Source organism: Sphaerodactylus townsendi, linkage group LG04 (genome assembly GCF_021028975.2).
Source record: "Sphaerodactylus townsendi isolate TG3544 linkage group LG04, MPM_Stown_v2.3, whole genome shotgun sequence".
NCBI classification, from domain to species: domain Eukaryota; kingdom Metazoa; phylum Chordata; class Lepidosauria; order Squamata; family Sphaerodactylidae; genus Sphaerodactylus; species Sphaerodactylus townsendi.
This window is the reverse complement of record NC_059428.1, coordinates 157,103,222-157,123,589: the sequence shown is the minus strand read 5'-3', so window position 1 is coordinate 157,123,589 and position 20,368 is coordinate 157,103,222. Positions and strand designations below refer to the sequence as shown.

The 20,368-nt window shown below is 48.1% G+C and overlaps 1 protein-coding gene and 1 long non-coding RNA gene across 2 annotated transcripts in view; one reads left to right on the top strand and one right to left on the bottom strand.

The window, feature by feature from the left end:
• Positions 1 to 20,368, bottom strand: part of EEF2K (eukaryotic elongation factor 2 kinase) — a 34,187-nt gene that overhangs the window by 8,915 nt on the left and 4,904 nt on the right. The window contains 13 exon segments of the mRNA XM_048494233.1: positions 364 to 426; positions 1,014 to 1,091; positions 1,854 to 1,921; positions 2,922 to 3,123; positions 3,520 to 3,647; positions 5,458 to 5,590; positions 6,278 to 6,427; positions 6,790 to 6,973; positions 8,421 to 8,458; positions 8,668 to 8,728; positions 11,744 to 11,823; positions 11,825 to 11,845; positions 15,990 to 16,302. Coding sequence (XP_048350190.1) covers positions 364 to 426; positions 1,014 to 1,091; positions 1,854 to 1,921; positions 2,922 to 3,123; positions 3,520 to 3,647; positions 5,458 to 5,590; positions 6,278 to 6,427; positions 6,790 to 6,973; positions 8,421 to 8,458; positions 8,668 to 8,728; positions 11,744 to 11,823; positions 11,825 to 11,845; positions 15,990 to 16,238 — 1,455 coding nt within the window. The 5' untranslated portion in view covers positions 16,239 to 16,302.
• Positions 1 to 20,368, top strand: part of LOC125431454 — a 26,704-nt gene extending 6,336 nt beyond the window's left edge. The window contains exons 2-3 of the long non-coding RNA XR_007244303.1: positions 19,899 to 19,991; positions 20,231 to 20,368. This is a non-coding gene — a long non-coding RNA (uncharacterized LOC125431454). The remainder of the gene's footprint in view (positions 1 to 19,898; positions 19,992 to 20,230) is intronic.

Genomic DNA, 20,368 nt, shown 5'->3' with positions numbered 1-20,368 from the left:
TGGAGACAAACCTCCCTAACCACATAGAAAGCACAACAGAAACAGGACCGAACAAAAGCTAAATCTAGCAGCTTGAAAGGCCCGGAACGTCATGCAATGCAAAGAAGTCAGGCAGAATCACCAGTGTGTCCTGGGATCTGGGTTTAAGGGTCACAGAGGATTTATTTACACCAGCATTTCTCTGATGGGAGGAAAAAAAGATTAAAAAGTAAAACAAAACAAAACAAAAACAGAGGATATGAGTGGAAATGAAATACAATTCAGCATTTCAAAGGGGGGGGGGATGACTGCTTTCAGAAGCACACCGGCAGTAAGCTTATGAGCGAGAGCAACCGATCAGCAGGAATTTCAGCTTTCATTTACCCTTGCAGAACTTCCCAGACTGTCCTCGTCAGATTCGTGCCTTCGGTTGAGGTTGGAATTGCCCTGGGTGACAGATTTTAAAAACGCACAGTTTAGCCCACCTTTCAAGAGCACCACGGCAGCAGTTGAGAGAACATCCATTCCTAAATATGTAGCCTTCCAAATGTGTATTTTGCACAGCTTTCGCAGTTGTGGAATGAGGCCCTGCCTTTGCTACGATGAACACTTCAAATACCTAAACTGATTTTAAAAAAAAAAAGGTTTGTGGTCAGACTACACAGGATGCTGGAATTCTATGACTGCAACTCCTTACGAAAGATTGGTTATAAAAAACAAGGAGTTGGGACTGAGGAGGCAGTACTAGAGAGGGCTTTTTATTAATTTTCCTACATATCCATGCATGTTTTCCACGCTCAAGGACCTCTACAGAACTGCTACCTTTTGGAGACAAACCTCCCTAACCACATAGAAAGCACAACAGAAACATCTGACTCCTTTTGGTCCTGGCAGGGGAAAAAAGAGGTGCAGCATCTGAGCCTGTCTTTTTCCCCTTCTGGAACTGAACATTACTGAAAACTAGCAGATGCTCTACCACTGAGCTATCCCCGCTCCCTCTCCACTCCATCAGAACCTGAAATAAAATCAGTCACCCTTTCTCGGTGATCCAAGTCTTCCAGATCGCTCCTCTTTTCACTGGGATATCCGCTATCACCTCCATTTTCAGAGTCCTATCAGGAAAAACGAGAAAACCAGGGATAAAACATCACTGTTTTCTTTTCCTCACACAAGCAAAGAAGCCAGAAAACCCTCGTTTTATGCGCCAGCTGTGTCCCTTCTGGTCTACAGCCTTGTTTTTCTCATCCTGCACAACCCACAATTTGGTCCTGGATTTGGGGGGGAAAAAAGTACCCATCCACAAGAACTATCCGACCGATTCAGAAGACCAGCAGGACAAACGGGGAGAAAGATCAAGAAGATTACAATGCCTGGAAACATTGCAAAAAAATGTAGAAGACTATAAAGAGAGAAGCAGGGAATCCACATCTCTGATAGAGCTAAAAAGGAGGCAGACGGACAGCTCCCCATTATGCATGGACCCAATTCAGGTGAGAAAATCCAGTTTCTAAACGTGGCTGACAGGATCCAGCAGGGGGATCCGCTCCCAAATAGGAATCCCTTTTCGGAAGAACATTCTGAAATGAGTTAACTGCAGCAACTCAGAGTGCGCTTTCTGCAAACTGCTTTCAGGGGCCAATTTGGGCAGAAAAGTGGTCCAACGGCTAGAAGAGATCTGCAGGATTGGAGCCACAGTGACACAATTCCCGCCCCTCCCCCCCCCATACAAGATGGTTGTACTAGATCACTTGGAAGAAAAGGGACAGCAGCAATCCCAGGCGTGGCTAAGATTCTGCACTAAGATTCCTCCACTCTTCGTTTTCTAGGCGACTGAGACCACCTCTGCCTAGCACAACCTTCAAAGAAACACTTACCCTCTGGTTGTCCAGACCCTCGTGATCTTTGTGAACCAAATTGTCAACTTCATTGAATACTGGCCAGTCTAGGAGGGGGGGAAAGGTCAAAGTTTTGTTTTACTAGGCTTCGCACTCCAAAGAAGAGAGAGAACCTTAACAGTCCCAAAGCAGTTCCGCCAAATTACCCGAAACCTCAAGTCACAGTGCATTGGCAAACACGAATGATTCTGACATTTCGTTCTCTTTTTCTCCTCTCCCCCTCCTTTTCATCCAAAAAAGGTTTAATTTAGACACGTACATCCTGCTGTTTTCCTCAACAGCGACCCAAAACAACTTGCACTATTAAGTCTCCCTTTCTTCATTTGACCCTCACAACCCTCCTGCGAGGTAGGCTAGGCAAAAGGGAGGACGCACGGTCCAAGGTCACCCAGCGAGCTTCCACGGCAGAGCACCTGGATCTCCCACATCACAGTCTGACACTAACCACTATGCCACGTTGGCTCCCGTTCCCATGCACGTGGCAGTCTCCAAAACTTCAGTGGGTTTTGTGATTCGCAAACTGAGTGGATCAGACCCATTTGATCTAAGCCAGGGGTAGGGAACCTGTGGCTCTCCAGATGTTCAGGAACTACAATTCCCATCAGCCCCTACCAGCATGGCCAATTGGCCATGCTGGTAGGGGCTGATGGGAATTGTAGTTCCTGAACATCTGGAGAGCCGCAGGTTCCCTACCCCTGATCTAAGCAGAGCGGGTGACTGATGGGACTCGGGAAAATTTCACAGGGTAGACCACCAGAACAGGTGTCTGCTAATTCTTTTTCAAACCCTACTACGTCTTATCCTCTTCCACCCCATTTGTCAAGTTCCTTGGTACTTAAGAGCTGTTTCCCATGAAATAGTTGCATGCGTAGGGTTGCCAGCTTTCAGGGCCTGGAGATCCTCCTGGGATTATAAGCGATCTGCAGGCAACAGAGATAGGTTTCCCTGGGGGAAAACAGCTGCTTTGGAGGGTGGGCCCTAGAACATCACAACAACCCTGCTGTGTCGTCCTGACTGGGCCGCAAGGCGGAAAGGAAGAGGACTTACGAAGCATGTCCGTCTTCTGGCTATGGGGCGTTGCCGAGGAAGGCGAGGAGGGCAACGAATCGAACGCCACGTCGCTCATGCTTTCGTCTCCAGAATTTTCGGACAGACGGAAAAGCAGGGGAGGGCGGCTGCCGGAGATGGTCCTCACCCGGGCGCTGCCACATTTCTCTTCTGTGCCTCGCACAACTGTCCGGGCAGATTCCTTGAGAAGGACACACAAGAAAGGGGGCAGGAATCCCCAGTTTTAATGTCTGTTGGCACTTTCTAGGTAGTTTTCTCAGCGTTTTTAATCATATTTATGGTTGTCATTTTTAATTGCATTTATCGTACGGTTGCTTTTTAAAATTATATACTCTGCCTCGAGTCTCTGCAAGAAAGGCAAACCACAAATGAAGGCAAAAATCCTACAAATGGGTAGAGTTTGCTCTGGCTTCCATAGTTCCTTTACAGTGGATCTGGGGCAATAATCTATGGAAACACGGAGGTTGTGGGCTCAAACTTAAATGATCATTAATCACACCCTGTGTTTCTGCCATCTCATTTTGCAACGCCCGTAAACTGCTGCAGAACAGAAACAAAAGCGTGCGAAAAGACTTACCAGGAGCTTGTTGCTTCGATACAAGGCGTCCTTCTCTTTGGCAGAGAGATCGAAAGGCGTGAGGCCCATGCTTTGGCAGATTTTGTTGCATGAATGGGAATGGAAGAACAGCGCCATCCCTCGCACACCTAGGGGTGTTCAAAGAAGCTCGGTGGCTAAATCGTTCCAATGCGCAAAGCCCTAAACTCTCTGCAGGAAACCGTGAATGCTTTATCAATCCCTGCCACTGCTCCTGGAACTCCCACGGGCTCCAAACTGCTGCTTTATCAATCCCTGCCACTGCTCCCGGAACTCCCACGGGCTCCAAACTGCTGCTTTATCAATCCCTGCCACTGCTCCCGGAACTCCCATGGGCTCCAAACTGCTGCTTTATCAATCCCTGCCACTGCTCCTGGAACTCCCACGGGCTCCAAACTGCTGCTTTATCAATCCCTGCCACTGCTCCTGGAACTCCCACGGGCTCCAAACTGCTGCTTTATCAATCCCTGCCACTGCTCCCGGAACTCCCACGGGCTCCAAACTGCTGCTTTATCAATCCCTGCCACTGCTCCTGGAACTCCCACGGGCTCCAAACTGCTGCTTTATCAATCCCTGCCACTGCTCCCGGAACTCCCACGGGCTCCAAACTGCTGCTTTATCAATCCCTGCCACTGCTCCCGGAACTCCCACGGGCTCCAAACTGCTGCTTTATCAATCCCTGCCACTGCTCCCGGAACTCCCACGGGCTCCAAACTGCTGCTTTATCAATCCCTGCCACTGCTCCCGGAACTCCCACGGGCTCCATCCCTGCCACTGCTCCCGGAACTCCCACGGGCTCCAAACTGCTGCTTTATCAATCCCTGCCACTGCTCCCGGAACTCCCACGGGCTCCAAACTGCTGCTTTATCAATCCCTGCCACTGCTCCCGGAACTCCCACGGGCTCCAAACTGCTGCTTTATCAATCCCTGCCACTGCTCCTGGAACTCCCATGGGCTCCAAACTGCTGCTTTATCAATCCCTGCCACTGCTCCTGGAACTCCCATGGGCTCCAAACTGCTGCTTTATCAATCCCTGCCACTGCTCCCGGAACTCCCACGGGCTCCAAACTGCTGCTTTATCAATCCCTGCCACTGCTCCCGGAACTCCCACGGGCTCCAAACTGCTGCTTTATCAATCCCTGCCACTCCTCTCTGAACTCCCACGGGCTCCAAACTGCTCCTTATCAATCCCTGCCACTGCTCCCGGAACTCCCACGGGCTCCAAACTGCTGCTTTATCAATCCCTGCCACTGCTCCCGGAACTCCCACGGGCTCCAAACTGCTGCTTTATCAATCCCTGCCACTGCTCCCGGAACTCCCACGGGCTCCAAACTGCTGCTTTACAGATGTTTATGCAGCATGATGAAACATCTAAAACAAAACGTCATCCTGGCTTGCATACAAAGGTGCAACTATGATGATGAAGAAGGAAAAAGAGTTTGGATTTATATCCCCCCTTTCTTTCCTGTAGGAGACTCTAAGGGGCTTACAATCTCCTTGCCCTTCCTCCCTCACAACAAACACCCTGTGAGGTAGGTGGGGCTGAGAGAGCTCCGAGAAGCTGTGACTAGCCCAAGGTCACCCAGCTGGCGTGTGTGGGAGTGTACAGGCTAATCTGAATTCCCTAGATAAGCCTCCACAGCTCAGGTGGCAGAGCGGGGAATCAAACCTGGTTCCTCCAGATAAGAATGCACCTGCTCTTAACCACTATGCCACTGCTGCTTGCTGGCTACCGCCTCAAGAATCACAATACTGAACTTTTATCTCGTGCGGAGGGTTGATGAAATTCACCATGTGCAGCAATGGAAGGATAATTCCCTAGCGAGTATGTTTCCACCCTGCATTTCCTCCCAGGAGCTCATGGCAACCCACATCATCGCCCCATCTTCACAACAATCCTGTGAAGTAGGTCAGATTTACCTAGGTTGCCGTCTCCAAAGTCTGTGCCGCTCTCCGTGTGGATTTGAGGGTCCGTGTAAAGGTCCCCGACGCCTTGAATGTCAACGATTATCAGCTGGTGCCCCGATCGTTCAAACGTGAAATGACTAAAAGCCTGTGGGGAATTGTTATATATAGTATCAGGCTACTGACTCGAATTAACTTATTCCCTGGGAAACTGCAAGGTTCGAGTCTAGTAGCACCGAGATTTGAGACTCAGAGCTTCCTTTGGCAGATACTTTAGAGCCTGGAAATCTTGTTCGTTTTTAAGGTGCTGCTGGATTTGAAACTTGATCTTCTACTTCAGACCAACCTGCCTACCCACCTGAAACGACTTTCCTTGGGAGCTGTTTCCCACAAGGAAAGGTATTCACATGGCACGGTGTCATTGACAGCTAAAATCTCAAGTGCATTTGTTACATAAAACATTCAGGCTATGACCTGCACAGCAAACCTGAGTTGGTTGTCTGATGTAAATAACAAACCCCAGTTTGCGAGCAAGTCCTTCAAATGTCTCTCCCACCTCTAGACAGAGAGGAAATCTTTCCCAGAGTACTGTCTCAGTGGTTATGATTGGAATACCATACAACAAACTATGATTTGTGAATTCAGATATTACAGTCCTTCAGTTAACAGTGATTCATGAAGTAGCTGTAGACTGATCTCCTCACAGCCAAGAGAGAAGTTCTAAAAATGACAGAAGTTCTGAAAAAGATTGACCCAGGTCAATCTTAAGGCACAGATAGGTTCATAGGAGATGCCACTGCTGTAAACTGCAAACCTGTGCCCGAGGAAGCCTTACCTGTGGAGTGAGGCGGATGTTGTCGTCTCGCACAAACCCTGAGTTGGAGTTATATTTGATGTATTTGCCCTCTATATAGTGTTCCAGGTGAAACAGGGGCTTCCCGGACCGGTTCTTCATTTCAATAATGCAGGTTTGGACTATGTCCACCTGAGAAAGAAAGCGAGCCGCTTTTGACAAACAAGCAGGGTCAGGGTTTGCTTTTGGTGTAAGCAAACAGATCGAAGAGGGCTTTTCTTTGAACAGGTGCAGAATTATCAGGGATTCTCAAGCCGTTTTGGCAGAGTGATACGGCACCCTGAATTCATCCACAAATCGCTTAGGTTTATGTTTAAAGGAGGGGAAATGGGAAATCGCTTCTCAAACACTGCTGACAAAATCTGGGTCCAATTCAGCGAGGAACGCCACCTGTGCACAACGGTCCGATCTTGACCGAGCGGCTTTTGAAACGGTTTCAATCTCCCGCACAAATCATTTTCTTCCCCTTTTAGCCATGCTCTCGAACAAGGTACCTGCTTGGGCGGCTTGTGCCGGTTGTATTCTTCGCCCCACAGCTTCGCCTCCATCTGGAGCCGCACCACGCCCTCGGCATAGATCGCCTCCCTGTTGACCGTTCCTCGATAAAAAATCGCTTTGGCCAATGAGTTGAAGGCCCCTTTCCAGTTCTGGGTGTGCAAAAAATTGGACAGCTTTTTCCTGAAAAGGAGTGGGGAAAAACACGGAGATTAAATGATTCGGACCCAGAACTTTGGGCAGGATTCGAACTCAGCACTTTGGGCAGATCCAAAGCCAGGGCCGTTCACTGTGTTTCGCCACAGCCTTGCTGTTACCAACCTTACAATGAAGAAGAAGTCTTTATTTACGGTCAGTGACCAAATATACCTTACAATGTGCATCTCATATCTGAGATATCCACCATATTGTAGCTTTTAAAAAAAATGGGCTGTTGGGAGCAGAACTGGTCCCAGGTTTATCGGGTACAGATTGGTTTATTTCCCAAACCAAAATGGAAACTAGGGGGCGGATCGAAATGGGCCGTGACTCTGGCAAAAACGCTAGACTTTTTAAGAAGACCATTATAAGCAGAGGTATGCGAGACTGACAGACCTTTCTTGCGGGCCACGATCCACCAGTTAGGTCTCTTGCACACTTTCAGGAGAGCATCCATTATTCAATGGCTGCATATATTGCCATTGGGAATTGGCTGTGATTATCTCCACGTGTGTCTACAACAATTCTACAGTGGGTAGGCTGTGGTTTGGTGACAGCTCGGTTTGCCAACCTACAGGTGGTGGCTGGGGACATCCTGCCATTACAACTGATCTCCAGCGACAGGAAGGTGAGCTTCCTTCCCTTCCCCAAACCCCACCCTCCCCAGGCTCCGCCCCCAAAATCTCCAGGCATTTCCCAATCTGGAGCCGGCAACCCTCGTGGGAGAGCAGAAAGCCTCAGGTTCAATTCCCCACATCTCCAGTTAAAAGCCTCTGGGACGTGAAACCCCGGGGAGCAGCTGCCAGTCTGAGTAGGAAACTCCAGCCTTGATGAACCCACGGACTCAATCAGCACAAAGCGGCTGCGTATGCATCCATGTGTGCACATTTCTGGTGTTACGATGATCTACACAACCAAAGTTACTTCATTGCCACAATGAGGTTGTGCATTAACCTCCGCAATGCCGATTTCTCTTACAACATCTGTTTCTTTATAATAAGAACATACCTGCTAGATCAGGCCCCATCTAAGTAACTATCCTGTTTCTCCCAGGAGCCAAGCAGTATTCCCATTATGCCCACCCGCAAGACAGGAAGGCAATAGGTCTCCCCCAACAACCGGTGTTTAAAAGGTACACTACCTCTGAGCGTGGAGGTTCTGTTTAGCCATCATGGTTACCAGCTGTTGCTAGACCTCCCACAAATCTGTTGATCCTCCTTGAAAGCCAATCCACCTAGCATCGCCTCTGTGGGTGGCAAGGGATTCTGTAGGTTCATAGCGTGCAGAGAGAGGATCTGTCCTTGGATTATTCCCTCCCCAATGTGCTAAGAGAAATGCTGGATAAAAATTGACTGAGCTTTCAACTTAAAAAGACCCGCCCCTGCCTGCCATCCCATAACAACCCAAGGCACTCTGCCAGCAACACACTTACGTCCGGAAGCATTCCCGCATTGCGCCGCGGCCAAACGGCTAGAAAGAAACAGAAACACAATCAACTTCCAAGACGCCTGACTGATGTCCAGAAGAAAAATTCTGCACATGCTCCAATCCTCCATGGAAGGAAATTCCACTAGATGCACACAACCTTCTCAGGAGGCCAGGCCCTCTCTACAGAGCCCAAGACAATGACCGACAGCACGGATACGTGTTAGCAGAGGAACACGCAACTCCCCGCTCACCTGGGCAGCCATTTTGATCAGCACCTCATCTTCGACCCACTCCCCAGTAACAGCGTTGTACCTGCAGGAACGAAAAACACAGGCTGAAAGTGGCACGAGGGAATTCATTTCACCACTCCCAGCACTCAGAGTTGGGAAGAACTACTTAAATATTAACAATTTAACCCAGGTTGTACCAGAACTCCGAGGAGACTCCCTGAAGAGTTCCTGCAGGTTGCAAGTCACTTGCCGACTTCCACTGTGATCTTTCAACTGGTTGCACATCCTACCGCTCAAATGAATGGGTCAACAGGCGGATTCTAATCTGGAGAACCGGGTTTGATACCCCACTCCTCCACCTGAGGGATAGAGGCTTATCTAGTGAACCAGATGTGTTTCCGCACTCCTGCATTCCTGCTGGGTGAACTTGGGCTAGTCACAGTTCTTTGGAGCTTGTCTGTTGTGGGGAGAGGAAGGGAAAGGAGCTTGTAAGCCACCTAGGGTTTCCTTACAGGAGAGAAAGGTGGGGTATAAATCCAAACTCTTCTTCTCCTTCTTCACTAGGAAGCTGGACAGCAGCCCTTTTCTGATAGATACACTTTCCTCCAGCAGCATGTCGCTATTTATTATACCGCTGCTTCTTTTCAAGTGTCAGGCAGAAGTGGATTGTGGGATGGGGTGCAGGCATATATCCCAACCCCCTGCTATGGAGCGAGAGGAAAAAGGCACACTAACCCATGGGAGTTGCCCCTGGTTTACCTTTGCCTTTCCTCTTTTTCCATGTCAAATGTCTCACACACACTGTCTGTGTACACAGCGCCCAGGATGAGCAAAGGTTGCGTCACCCATTCAGGATCACACCCCAGCGTGGGTTCGCAGCACGTATGCTGGCGAGTTCAAAGGTTTACATTCTAGGCCAGTGATGGTGAACCTTTTCGAGACCGAGTGCCCAAATGGCAACCCAAAACCCACTTATTTATCGCAAAGTACCAATGCGGCAATTTAACCTGAATACTGAGGTTTTAGTTTAGAAAAAACGGTTGGCTCCAAGGTGTGCATTACCTAGGAGTGTTTGGTGGTGGTAGTTGGTGGTCTTTTCTCTCCAGCAAATCCGCAACTCTTCCAACGGGTGAATTCATGACCCTAAGAGGGTTTACTCAGAAGCAAGCCCCATTGCCAGCAACCGAGCTTAGCACTCCAGGTAAAGAATCAGCTTTTGTTCTTTGTGCATGAAAATCAGTGGGGTTTAACAGCGCTTAACAGGGTTACCTACACTGCTTCCCCAAAACTAGGTCTTAATGCTAATAATCGAGTTCAGCGGCCCAGGCCAGCCTAGATTTGGGGGAGGGAGGCATTCTATTTGCTTGTGCCCACAGAGAGGGCTCTGAGTGCCACCTCTGGCACCCGTGCCATAGGTTCGCCACCACTGTTCTAGGCACACTTGGACGAGGAGCACGCACACACCAGAGGGAGAGAAAAACCCTATTTTAAGAAAGGCGCCTCACTAAGCGTGTCACTAAGCGGCTACGCTATTTATAACCTTCCAAATTAAAAGATAGTTTGAGGCGCCTTCTTCCTCAATGGGCTAAATCCAACGAATACTGCGATCAGCTAATATTCGGAAAGCCAAAAACCAGGATGAACTGAAGAGATAAAAGAAGGGGGGAGAGAATAGTTGAATTGGTTATTTTTGAATACAGGATAATTTATCTCCAGGAGGCTATGGATTACTCCATCAGCCCCTTCCAGCATGGCCAATTGTAGTCCATGGCCAATTGGCCATGCTGGCAGGGGCTGATGGGAATTGTAGTCCATAACATCTGGAGTGCCAAAGGTTCGCCACCACGGTTCTAGACAGTCAGAGTAAGGGGGATTCAGAGGAAAAACACGTGCACGCTGACCATGGCGTGCTTTTATACGAAGCTGTGCTTAAAGATTGTTTGGAAATGTCAGCCAGGGCACAAATCAAGCTAATCAGCATGGGTGATACATAGATCGTATCTCTCCGTGGCCTGCGAAGCATCTGATCCACAGGCCTGACTAGGGAGTTAAATTTACCTCACGTAGTTACCATATACCTCTCTCCCATGTTCCCCCTTAACGTTGAACTGCTCAGCAATTCTGTCAGCTCTGAACAAGAAGAAGAGTTTGGATTTATAACCCCCCTTTCTCTCCTGTCTGGAGTCTCAAAGCACCTTACAAACTCCTTCCCTTCCTCTCCCCACAACAGACACCTTGTGAGTTAGGTGGGGATCCTCCCTGCAGCTGTGTCCCAACCCTAGTTTTCCTGCTCCTGCTTTCAGGAAAAATGAGGGAGGAACAAGAACACCGGTCCTGCTGCCTCACACCCTGAGCCTTCTCATGTTTTATCAGCAATGCTGGAAGGCACCAGTCCACACAGGCTTCCGTGTCACCGGCATAAGAGGAGAAGGGGGCCCACACCGATAAGGCTCAGGCACCTTGTCCATCTGAATTCCCTCTTGAGACCAACGGGAGCCGGGCAGAGCTGCACCTGTCAAATGCCCATCAGCAGAGCTGCAAGCGTTTGGCTTGCTGGGTGCTCCGAAACTCTTTTGCTGCTAAGATACCCTGCCTCTAGAGAATTGGACTAGACATGGAATCTGGGCGACTAGAATTGGGGAGACCTGGGTTCAAATTCCCACTCAGCCGTGGAAGCTTGGGCCAGTCATACCCTCTCAGCCTAACCTACCTCACAGGGTCATTGTGAGGAGAAAATGGAGGAGAGGATAACTATGTGAGCCGCTTTGAGTTCCCACTGGGAAACAGCTCAAATATGGACTGTCTTCTCCAGATTTCCAGATGTTCATGGACTACAATTCCCATCAGCCCCTGCCAGCATGGCCAAGTGGTAGGGCTCATGGGAATTGTAGTCTATGAACATCTGGAGGGGCCATAGTTTGAAGACCCCTGGTATAAATGAAGCAAATAAATCAATATGTGAACCCACTGTTTTGGGGTTTTGGTTTCGGTCTTATGGGGAAAGCGTGATCAGAAAGAAGCAAATGACTTCGACGATTACCCATAAAGTCAGGGGGATGTGCCAAACACCAATGTGGATTCAGAAATGGGTACAGACCTGTACCGGGTGGCGTGTTCTGTTTCAATGTCCTCTAGATGAAATTCCGCCCAGGGGTCCGGCATGTGCTTTGCTTTCTCGGATGGCATGCTTCCAAGCTTCCTGCAGAAGGAAAACTGCTGGTTATTATTTATATAGTGCTCCCCGCTAGGGCAAACTTCAAAGAGCATTCCTGACGTCTCTTTCCATCCCACTCTGAGAGGGCCAAAGTAGACGGGGCGGCATCTAAGTGTCTGGCCTGTGAATGCTACTGCCGTTTTAAAGCCATTTAAAAATGCCGCTCACGAGAGGATGAGCCATTTCCCCTTCACACATCTTTTCAGTTCCCAAACAGCCTGCTGAGGATTTGGGCTTAAGCCTTAAATCAGCGCCATGATTCCAATATCTCATTGAGTCTTGACCCTGCAGCTATAAGAGGGGCCAAGGTGTATCAGAACGGTGGCAGGTTGAAGCAGGTTTTACGTCTGCTCCAGTATAATTTCCCCTGAATGCAACAACACTGGGTGGCTGCAACCCTTGGAGAACGCTGTCTCTTTGCCAGCGGATGGGTCGGGGAGGCACTTGGTGGTTGTTCTAGAATGAGAAAACGGGTCCAAAGGGGAAAGAATAAGTCCCGCTCCACCAGCAATCAAGCATTACGGATTCAACCTGCTGTCACTCAGGTCATATTGCAATTTGGGGGAATTAGATCACCTTCCCTTGGTCCCAAGACTCTCTAGTTCTCACATGACGGGACCTTACATGTTATGGATTCATATCTCCTTATCAGGCCCCTGCCAGCATGGCCAATTGGCCATTCTGGCAGGGGCTGATGGGAATTGTAGTCCATAACATCTGGAGTGCCCAAAGGTTCGCCACCACTGCTCTAGCTTATCTGGTTTTCATCCAGGTAGGGCTGCCAGGTCCGGGTTGGGAAACACCTGGAGATTTTGGGGGCGGAGCCTGAGGAAGGCGGGGCTTGGGGACGAGAGGTATGGTGCCACAGAGACTACCTTTCAAAGTGGCCATTTTCTCCAGGTGAGCTGATCTCTGTAATCCCAGGAAAACTCCAGTCACTACCTGGTGTTTTGGCAACTCAATGTCCTGATCTGCTGACTTCACCTGGCCTCATCCTCATTTAATATCATCCCTTCTCACGCACTGTTATATTAATTCCCAAGCGGTATAAATCAAGCTGAAGCGTGCTCTCTTAATGCGGTTTTTAAAAGGCCCAAACCCAAGCAGTTGCAGAGCGAGAACATGAAAAAGAAAACGGAAAATGACAGTCCAAAATACCAGCGCTCTCCCCATACAGCCAAAGCAGATGTTTAGTCTATAAGGCAGTGATGGCGAACCTTTTAGAGACCAAGTGCCAGGGGCGGAACGAGGGGAAACTGCACCTGGGGCACGTGTGCGCCCTGTGCCCCTTCCACGCCCCCGCCCTGATCTGGAATGCTCCCGGAATGTCCCAAAACACCCTCGCCTGCCCCCCAAGACACCCTCTCCACTCCCCCATAAGGGCACGCGCCCAGTACATCGTGCACCCCATGCCCCCTTGGTGCTATGCCACTGCCAAGTGCCCAAACTGGGGCGACAGCTCGAGTGCCCACAAAGAGGGCTCTGAGTGCCACCTCTGGCACCCGTGCCATAGGTTCGCCACCACTGCTATAAGGGATGCAGATGAATGTTACAACTTCAGAGAAACGGCCCCGTTTGGCAAAACAAAAACGCTGTTGCTATGGGAATGCAAGAATTTAAAATCTGCCGATTTTTTTTTTGGCCAGATGGTTAAAATGTAATCTGCTTCCTGCCCCTTATCTTTGCACTCATCAAAATAATAGGTGGTCTTTCCACTTTCAACCCTGGCTCGGGCACAAAAAGAGAGAGAAAGCACAAAATCGTTTTCTGGTGCTTAGTCTTTGTGCCTGGATTAATGAAGGCATTTTGATCGATTTGCTTTGAGCTGCAATGATTATGGAACCTCTGTATTCCAAGGCAGCGTTCCTCTGAGCACCAGTTACTGCGGGGGGAGAGAACTGATGGGGGGGGGGGGGCTTTGGCCTCCCTGCCTTGCTTGTGAGTCTCCCGGAGACATCTAGAAACCAAAATGCCGCTCCACAGGACTGTTTTTCCATGTGGCTGTCATATGGCTGTACCAGCGATTCAGACAGAGGGACCGCAGAAAGCCTGCTCTGCAAGAAGGACCCGCCATTCAAACAGACCTCCCCAACACGACTGGGCCATTTATTTTAAGCAGAGTTGCACCCTTCTGAGTCCCCTGAAATCAATAGCTGTGAGGGGATCACTCTGCTTTGGATAGCACTGTTAGATTGCTTCAGTGGTGGGATCCAAAAATTTTAGTAACAGGTTCCCATGGTGGTGGGATTCAAACTGTGGCGTAGTGCCAATGGGGCTGGGCGGGGCATTCCTGGGTGGGGCTGTGGCAAGGACGCAGCCGCTGCGCCAGTCCTTGGGCTGGAAATGAATGCACGCAGGCACAGGCTGCCACACACGCCAGTGCACCTCCTGATAGACTGCTTCAAGTTCTGCGCGCTACTGTTGAGAGGAGGGGCGTAACTAAGGCAAAAATCACGTGGCAAAATCACCAATTAGTAACCCCCTCTCGGCACACACAAATAATTGCTTGTAGGTATATCTTTGTTACCCAAAGATTGTTCCAAAACAAGCATTGCCCTTAGCTGACAACTGGTAGCTCAATAGCAACAGGGTGTGATGTATTTCAAACTACCACCTTTTCCACCTGATTTCCCATACGCCAAGGGTTCACCACCACACACAGGACACAATACGGATGCAACTGTTTTGGGCAGATACCCCAAGCCAGGGCCTAATGCTCAGTTTTAAAAAATCTGTTTTCTGCTTTGCTGGTTTTTGCAGGCTTCACGCTCAGGTTTAAGGACACAAATGAAAGTAATGTTAACAAAAAATGATGAGACTCTTTCGGAAACTTGGTTGCATTCAGTTGTGACCTACCAGACTACGGTCAACCCCACAGCCATGCTTAGCAAGTTGCGGCGTGCCGTGCTAAAGGACACACATGAGAAACGTTAAATAGAAGACATGTTTACACCAACGTTCATGAACATTTGACTCAAAACATTTTATTTATTTATTTATTTTATTTATTATGGGATTTATAAGCCGCCTCACCCCCAAAGGGCTCGGTGTCTTTTCAAAAAAAAATGTTCCCCCCCAATACCATTAGGAAAACTGAGCAGATGTTTAGACTTAAAAATTTATGTAACCTTTGCAAGTTATTTCGTACTTCATCAAAAGCTGGTGAAACTGTTAACTGAAAAGCAGGGAATTCAGTTACTGGAATTTTTTCTTCAAGGACTCTTAACAGGTAACTTAAGTACGGCATAAAGATATGAGAATACTCTTACTGCACAATCCTATAGACAGTTTCTCTAGTTTAAGCTCGTTCATTTCAATGGTTCTAGACTGGACTAACTCTGCCTAGAATTGCGCTGTTGTTTCCGCTCGTAAACTGAGAAAAGAAACCCAAATTCAAATTTAAATCTTGGTGGACTTCACTGAATTCCCGACAGAAATCCCTGTCTTGCCACCTTGTGTTTTCAAACGTCCATCCTCTTGAGGATTTTCTTAACATTATTTTATATAAAGCCACACCTGAATCAAATTCTCCAATAATCTCCGTAAAGCCTTATTTGTGTACTTGGCTTTACCTGGCAACATGTGATCCAAGATTTCTACAGCCTTAACTCTTCTATTAAAAAATCAACAACAAATGCATTTGTACCTTAATAGCTGTACCTGCAGGTCAAGTAAACTAGTATTGTATATTGTATGCACAAATGGTTGCGTGTATACATTGCACAGAATTAGCGTTGTTGTTGTTTTTAAATGCCATCGATGCCAGTTACAAAAACGGCAGACTAAAACGGCCCACAACGACAACATATAGAAACAAAACAGGGATATTTATTTACCCCTGTTTGTAGATGCGTGGAAGACTTGCGACTGGTATGGGTACAGCACATGTTTAGAACACACAGCTCTGCTTTGAACATCACGGGGCTTACCCTACGAACACCCGCCAAGGACACAAACGGTGTCAAGTCCACAAATGGGTCTCCACAAGGATGCAGACGAGACCCTTGACACTACATGGAGAAGCTGTAATTTCCATCTAAGCAAGGCAAGCTACGAAGCATCTTAAGCAAGCTGCAGCCTTTTCCCTTTGCGCCAGCCAACCATAGGCTTACGTGGGGCCGAGGCCTACCTTGAAGTGGAAAGAATTCCGAGGAGAAGAGCTGGAAGAATACTGTTCGTTTTTGACCAGATTGGCGTAGTAGTTGGTGACTTTGTCACTCGTGGCCTTGACGGAGACGGGGTCGTCCGTTATCGGGCAGATGTAGTAAGCATCTTCTTCGTCACTGTCGCCGTCGTGGTATTTCCCAGAGGCCGCTTTGGGTACTTTGCCGTTATCGAGGCATTCCATGTGGAAGATGAGGTCCTCCTCGTCCGCCATGTTTGTGGGAACGCGGTTTGGCGTGCGCAACGGTGGAAGCAGCCAGTATTACACGTGGAGGTACCTGGCAAATAAGAATGGAGTGAAAATGAGTCTTATTTAAAAATGGGGTTGGGGTTTGAGTAAACACTAAGATGCTTTGGGGTTGTTTGGAGTCGTGACCAACAAACCGCAGCTACGGAGCTGCTTTGGGATGAGACGGTCGCATTAGAAACTTCCTCACCTGTCTAACCTGTCGCTGGTTTGAAAAGTGAAGAATTATATACAACAACCACCACCACCTTTATTTGGCATTTAAAAATAGGTTCTAGAGCATTGCCAGACATTTTTGAAATACAAATCAAGAGTACATTCAAAACGCAGAATTATATACATCGGCCTGAGCTCAATGGAGGAAGGGTGACATAAAAATTATAACAGATAAACCCAGAACCAGATAACAATATCAGCTGCAGCTCAAACTTGAAATCTTTTACACACAAAGCCAATAAATAGTTCTGATGCCGAGTGAGGGCCCATTGTTTTAAAGCTGCGTTTTTCTGATGCTAAGGAGACCTGGATTCGAATCCTTATGTGGGCTGCCACAAAGTCCACTATGTTCTTTGGGAACTCTGGCCTTCCCTCATCATTCAAAATTGTTCCTTTTCCTTCCTGGTTGTTGTGTGGATAAAATGTGCATGTGTGGGGAAACCCTGAACTCCTTGCAAGGGCCAGATTTAAATAATAATCCTTCAAATGATAAAACCCTGTTTGTTATATTCTGCAAAACAGCTACTTTTTTCCATTTAAAGTTTATTGTTTTTAAAATGTATAATATACAGCACTATCAAGCTTTTCTCTCACATAAACTAAATGGGGGGGAGAGAGAAAGAGAGAGAGGAAGGAAGGAAGGAAGGAAGGAAGGAAGGAAGGAAGGAAGGGAGGGAGGGAGGGAGGGAGGGAGGATGAGTGATCCAAATCCAAACAGTTTTACCCAATACTATGATATAGAAGGCCAACACCCCCATCTATTACATGAGATTTCCCCCTCTTTGCTGCTAGATCTAACAGCTCTTCTGTCCAGATTTCTGTCCGTGGTGGAGTTACAGCTAATGTTCAATGCTGCTTTTCCCATGATACTGTCAGCCTTTGAGAGGGGGGTGAATTATTCATCTCAAGGGACGGGAGAATAAGTTGGCCCCACAACTCCTGCCAAAGATACGCCACTGAAAGGCGCCCAGTGGGTCGGAACAAGGCCTGCCTTTCAGGGTAACAACAGCCGGGAGGGCAGGTCTGGGCGCAGCAGTGTTTACCTAGTTGGAAGGTGTGGTTTGTATCACCTGATCCACTGTATTGTGAAAGAAACAGGAACCAAAAGAAGAGGAACAAAATCAGCATTTGCTTCCTCACATTTATACCATGTCTATATGGAAAAACAGTCCAATAGCTTCTTAAAGACTAACATGTTTTATTCCAGTGTATAAGCTTTGGCAGACTCAGAGCTCAAAATGCAGTGGGCTGAAGTCCACAAACGTTTATTTATCTGGAATGATTTTTAAAAAGAAATTAAGGTGGTTCCAAGCAACCAGCCCCCTGAGATAGACTGCCCCTGAACACGGAGCTTCGCTACAAAAAAACCCCAGGCCACTCTAGCCTGGAGGAAAATTCCTTCCAGACTCCAAAGTGGAGATCAGCCATTACCCTGGGTGTATACGGCCAGTTACAAACCCACCTAACACTAGTAGAATCCAAACCACATTCTGCCAGCTTGTAAAAGAGAATATCACGTGCAATGTTACCGCAAGCCTTACTTAAATCAAGATAAACCGTATCCGCAGAATCCCCTGATCCAACAAGGTTGTAACTCTAAGAGGAGGAGATAAAGTTAGTCTGGCATAACTTATTCTTGAGGAATCAGTGTCCATTGTGAAGTCCCTGTAATTGGCTGGGGATTGAGACACTCGATGCATTTCTGTCTGCAGATATAAACTGGTCAACACCCATCAACGTTTGGATGCAGAAGTACGTAAATATTCCATGTATGCTGTTTTAAGGCCTTCATAGTAAGAGAGGGATAAAAACGTCACTGATTTGTGTTGGATGATCTTAAAAGGATAATGTTCTTGAGCCAGCAACTCTAATCTGGTGCACTCTAATCTGGAGAACCGGGTTTGACTCCCTGCTCTGCCACTTGAGCCATGGCGGCTTATCTGGGGAACCAGATTAGCTTGTGCACTCCAGCACATGCCAGCTGGGTGACCTTGGGCTAGTCACAGTTCTTCGGAGCTCTCTCAGCACCACCCACCTCACAGGGTGTTTGTTGTGGGGGAGGGGAAGGGAAAGGAGATTGTAAGCCCCTTTGAGTCTCCTTATGGGAGAGAAAGGGGGGATATAAATCCAAACTCTTCTTCTTCTTCTTGATTCTGTTCCTGATGCTAGGCCTGTCCCATTAGTGTGCGGAACTCACCGCCACAGGATGAAGCGATACCTGCTGGGAAAACACAAATCCCCCTTTCCTTTCTACTTCATTGTAGGAGGAGAAGCAAGTGTTGATTTAGTCACTTCTATTTTTAGCCTCTGTCTTGCTTCATTCCTGCCTCTTCTTTACATGCACACAAACACTGTGGAGCAGCCGCAGGAGAGCTTAAGACCCTACATTCAATTTGCTGCAACTGTGTGAGCAAAATGCCCAGCCAACATGCACCGTTTCAAATGCTCCTGTGCCAAATCTGACCTCTCATTGTCCTGCAGCCCAGGCAAACAGCTCAGGAAATTTGGCATCCCAAGCGCTGGTCTGCTTAACTCCTACAAGAGGAGCCAATTTGCCAGCACGATGAGCCCCCGCTTGAAACAAGAAAAGGGCACTTAAGGCCTAAGAAATAACTTCCCATAAAACCAAATAAATTACTTTGGGGCAGTATACAAGGCTGCAAACCTTCAGATCTCGTGGGATTGCAACTTATTTCCTGGGGGGGCGATGCAAGAAGAGACTTTGCAGAGGTTTACCTGGGAAAAATTCTTGGTTTTCAGCGGTTCGCTTGACCCTGAATGTCTCCCAAGCACCACAGGCTACCAACCGAGGAAGATTCCACCACACCAGCCTCCCGTTCCAGCCTCGAAACACAATCTTGACATTGTGCAGTCAGCAGAACTGAAGTGTTTTTGAAACCTGTCCAGCTCCCTTCTCCTTATCTCCAGGACAGGCAGAAGGCTGTGTTGCGTCTGGCAGAGAGCCGCCTGCTGCCCCGAGAAAGGACTCCGTGTACTTCTTCCAAGCTCACAACAATCACGCAGGTGCCAACCAATCACTTTGCCTGCTCCATGAAGAAGAAGAGTTTTGATTTATACCCCCCTTTTCCCCCCCTATAAGGATTCTTTTTCTTGAAGGAGTCTTAAAGCAGCTGACAAACTCCTTTCCCCTCCTCTCCCCACGACAGATGCCTTGTGAAGCAGGTGGGGCTGAGAGAGTTCTGAGAGAACGGTTGACCAGCCCAAGGTGGCCCAGCAGGCAGGCCTCATGTGGAGGAGCGGGGAAACAAACCCAGTTCACCAGATAAGAGTCTACCACTGTTAACCACTGCACCACGCTTGCTTTTAACCACGACACTGACCTTAATAAGTCCAGGTTGGCAGGGGTTCCGCTTAGATGTAACGCATATCTTTTTCCTCTCCTTGTGCCAGAATGAACAACAGAGATCAGCTATGAAATTCAGAGAGTGCTTGCAACGGCCTGCCCCAGACAGATATCAATGTTATTCTGGCATCTCTGGCAAGGTATTTATCACAACAGTCAGCTAGACACTTAAATATACTGTTGGCTTTAAAAGGGGGGAGGGGGAGGCGTGAAGGGCAATCCAAATCCTGCAGGAAACACCCCGTTTTGCAAGAGGCAGAAACTCTACCAAAATAAGCCGTTTTGCATGCCCTAGCATTATTTGTAGTGCCACCTGAAGCCATGTTATGTATCCCCTTGCTCATCCACTGAAAATCCATCGCACAATTTGTTTACACAGAATTGTGAACATCCATGCACAATCCATTGACACAGGATTGTTCTACAGCTGGCTTTCAACAGAAATCGCCCATATTCTCGGAACTCCTGAGGACTGGAAGCATGAACCACCTTCATTATTTTGTTGAATTAAAGCCAC